Source organism: Phycodurus eques, chromosome 12 (genome assembly GCF_024500275.1).
Source record: "Phycodurus eques isolate BA_2022a chromosome 12, UOR_Pequ_1.1, whole genome shotgun sequence".
Classification (NCBI taxonomy): domain Eukaryota; kingdom Metazoa; phylum Chordata; class Actinopteri; order Syngnathiformes; family Syngnathidae; genus Phycodurus; species Phycodurus eques.
This window is the reverse complement of record NC_084536.1, coordinates 14,367,487-14,371,322: the sequence shown is the minus strand read 5'-3', so window position 1 is coordinate 14,371,322 and position 3,836 is coordinate 14,367,487. Positions and strand designations below refer to the sequence as shown.

The window sequence follows — 3,836 nt, the reverse complement described above, 5'->3', positions numbered from 1 at the left end:
AGTCCTTAATATCATCAAAAGATTCAGAGAATCTGGATAAATCACATTTCACATTGTTTTTGGAAATCACCGAGGTCGTGTCCACCGGGCCAAAGAGGAAAAGGACCATCCGGATTGTTATCAGCAGCAAAGTTAAAAGGTAGCATCTGTGATGGTATGGGGTTGTGATAGTGTCCATGGCATGGGTAACCTGCATATCTCTGAAGGCACCATTAATGCTGAAAGGTATATAGAGGTTTTGGAGCAACATACAGTATGCTGCCATCCAAGCTACATCTTTTTCATGGACACCCCTGCTTATTTCAGCAAGACAATGCCAAGCCACATTCTGCACATGTTACTTCGTAATAAGTACTAGTAGACTAGACCTGTCTTCTATTGAAAATGTGTGGCGCATTATGAAGCTCAAAATATCACAACGGAAACCCCGGACTATTGAGCAACAGATGTTGTATATCAAGCAAGAATGGGAAATAATTCCATCTACAAAGCTTCAACAATTAGTGTTCTCGGTTCCCAAACACTTATTGAGTGTTGTTGAAAGGAAAAGTGATGTACTCGTAAGACAGTGCTAAACATGGCCTAGTCCCAGCTTTTTGGAACCTGTTGCAGGCATCAATTTCAAAATAAGTGAATATTTGCAAAAAATAAATTAAAAAAAAAATTTTTCAGTTTGAAAAGTATCGTCTTTGTAGTGATTCAATTAAATATAGGTTGAAAAGCATGTGCAAATAAATGAATTATTTTTTTATTGATGTTTTACACAACATCCAAACTTCATTGGAAATGGGGTTTGTAAATATGTTTCACTTTTTTTATTGAACAACCGAAATAAAGTACGTTTGCCACGATATTCTGATTGAGAAAGATGCACCTGTGAAAACTTGCTGCATGGCTACAACATTAGGTACACTCGCAAAATCAAGTTAGATCCAATACAAGGGAAATACACCTTTTGACTAGCTAGCAGATTTTGGTTTCTCTGTCACATGAAACATATGAACAGCTACTTGTTGCTAGGTGTATTTTATACAGACAAAAACTGCTCAATAAAGATTATGAAACGAGTTTATTTGTAAGCACTGTCAAATCAGTGCCTTGTATTAAATGTAACGTACATGTCAGACAAAAGGAATAAACACCAAATTTGATGAATAAGGAAGGGAACTGCCCTGTAGTTGTGCTCAGTTTTCATTGAGACTCACCAAAAGGTGTTTATTGAATTTAACCATGTATTATTGTGTTAGTAGTAGTGTTGCAACTGGACTTTGTCATACTGAGGACTGTTTCTAATAATTGAGTTATATGACAAACTATTCGAAAAACCTATGATGTTCTCCGGGCATTATAACATACATATTGTTGAACTGAATTAATACAGTGTACATCAAATTTGTGTTGGGGTGGTATGTGTAGTCTCATATTGGACATTGCTTCCATCTACTGGTAAGAATCGTTTTGCTTTTTGCTTCAGCCTCTGTGTGCGCGTGTGTGTGTGTGTGTTAGATTTAATACAATAGGTACTTTGTCACTGTGTGATCTACTGTTATAGCCACACTCTTTTGATTATTTAATTTTAAAAGCACTGAGTTCAAATTATACCAGTACATTGGATTCATAAATCATTCATATCCAGATACTAGTTTCCAAACATCCACTAGATGTCACCACTACAAATCCGAATTGTATACGGTACTATGTACTGCAGCTTCTCTCAGGTGGTGCAATGTTTTATCACTGCTTTTGTATCCTCTGTATCCCTAACTTTCAGCTCAATAATTGAGGTAAAGTCTGGGAAAGAACAGACACCAGACAGCCCCTGACTACTGTGACTTCTGCAAAAGTGAATAGCTATGATCCCTGACGTGCCCTATTAGTTTCATCTTGGTACAGAATTTTGTTTTGAATGCAGTGTAATATTTCCACAAACTTGTCTATCTTTGCCCAAGCTGAACAAAATTTGCTGTCACTGCAAAAGCTATTGCAAATCAAATAAGAGGCATAAGATGGGACCAGAGACGGCTAATTTTAACAAATGTGATTTTTTTTTTTTTTAAAAAGGTTTACTTTGAAAACTGTAAACAGCTTTAAATTAAACACAGTATTGTAACTGTAGACAGGAGGGCTACTTGCACAAGACAAGATGTGACTTCATGCAGCCGTCAGGGCTCATGGGGGCGCTCTTGCTGTGTTGTGCGGCCTGGATGCGTGCTTTGAATGCAGGCAGCCTGTGTGTATGCGTGTGGCGTGTAGAATGTCTGGCCCTTTCTCTCTCACTCTCTCTCTCTCTCTCTCTCTCTCTCTCTCTCTCTCTCTCTCTCTCTCTCTCTCTCCCCCCCCCCCCCCCTCCCCCTCCCTGGTGATCCATTGTGCTTCGGATCTGCGAGGGAGAACACACGAGATGCAAAGCCAGAGCAGAGTGTTGAAGTCCAGCAGAAGACCTCTGTGTGAACTTCTCCAAGTCCCTTTGTCCTCATCCTCATCACTTGGGATCCAACTTCAACACATTGCCTCCACCTTAAAATCGGAAAGTTGAATTTGTTTGAAGAGCAACACAAAAGTGGCCATGAACGCCACGGGCTTCAACAGGACAGGAGGGCATGCTGTGCTGCAACCTGTCATCCGTGGTGAGCGACGAAGGCTTGGCGGCCGCCTCCCCCGAAGAAAGGAGCCTGTTCGTCATGCGGGTGGTGCAGATCGCCGTCATGTGCGTGCTGTCCCTCACTGTGGTCTTCGGCATCTTCTTCCTGGGCTGCAACCTGCTCATCAAGTCGGAGGGCATGATCAACTTCTTGGTGACAGACAGGAGACCGTCAAAAGAGGTCGAGGCGGTCATTGTTGGGGCATACTGAACTAAAATCCCTGGATCGGGACTCGGGAGTTGGGACCCCTGTCCGTGCACAATGAGATTAACCCAGGAGGTAAAAACAGGTCCCTACCTTGGGGCTGTTGTTGTTGTTTTTTTTGGAGGCCTATTTGTTTATATACCGTATTCATTGTTGTAATGTCACCATAGTTGCAGTCCTTGTTATCATTAGATATGTTGGTGGCTAGGGAGCATCATGTAAATATGTACTGTATGTTTTGCATACAATGAGCACAAGTGTGTCTGTGTGTGTGTGTGTGTGTGTGTGTGTGTGTGTGTGTGTGTGTGTGTGTGTGAAAAAGAGAGAGAGAGAAATAGCATTACATCTGCTATATTGGAATAAATTCACTCTGTAATTAAAGACTCCACTCCTAATTAAGGTCTGTTTTTGAATATTAGATATATATATCTTTAAAACCCATTTTGATTTGGTACATCTCAGTATATGGAGAGGCAGAATGTAGCATATTTCACTTTTCAGCCATTATTGGTGTGTATGACAATAACATTCCGTTTTAGCTGAAAATGCATTCATAGTACTTCCCAATATCTGAAGAGTCCAAAAACTCTTAAATCTCTTAACATCACTATCCAATGAAAAAGCATGCATCTATAAAGGTTTTATTTGTTTGTTTGTTTTAATGTGGAAAGCACCATATATTTATTTATGTATAGCAAATACATGTTGATTTTTCTTTATGTTTTGGATTAAAAATAAAACGTGGCAAAACATGCTTTTCATTGGACAGCGACAAGTGTGTTTAATTGCATGACCACTTCAAAGCAAAGCGAGAACACAGGATCAGTAGATTTTTTTATTATTATTTTTCCCCTTTACTCTCTGACAGTTGTCCGGAAAGTAGTAGTGGAATGCTGAAGTTGGAAATCTGGGTTTGCCATGGCAATAATAGCGTGCCGATATCCTTATCACACTGCGTTAATTTTATATTTTCCTGCTTTATAAATTTCC

The 3,836-nt window shown here is 39.8% G+C and overlaps 1 protein-coding gene across 1 annotated transcript; it reads left to right on the top strand.

Annotated features, from left to right (window-relative positions):
• The first annotated feature begins 2,383 nt into the window (after nucleotides 1-2,383).
• rprma (reprimo, TP53 dependent G2 arrest mediator candidate a) lies at nucleotides 2,384-3,130 on the top strand. Its single transcript, XM_061692386.1, has one exon. The coding sequence runs from the start codon at nucleotides 2,601-2,603 to the stop codon at nucleotides 2,850-2,852; it is 252 nt and encodes an 83-aa protein (XP_061548370.1). The 5' UTR covers nucleotides 2,384-2,600; the 3' UTR covers nucleotides 2,853-3,130.
• The last annotated feature ends 706 nt before the right edge of the window (nucleotides 3,131-3,836 follow it).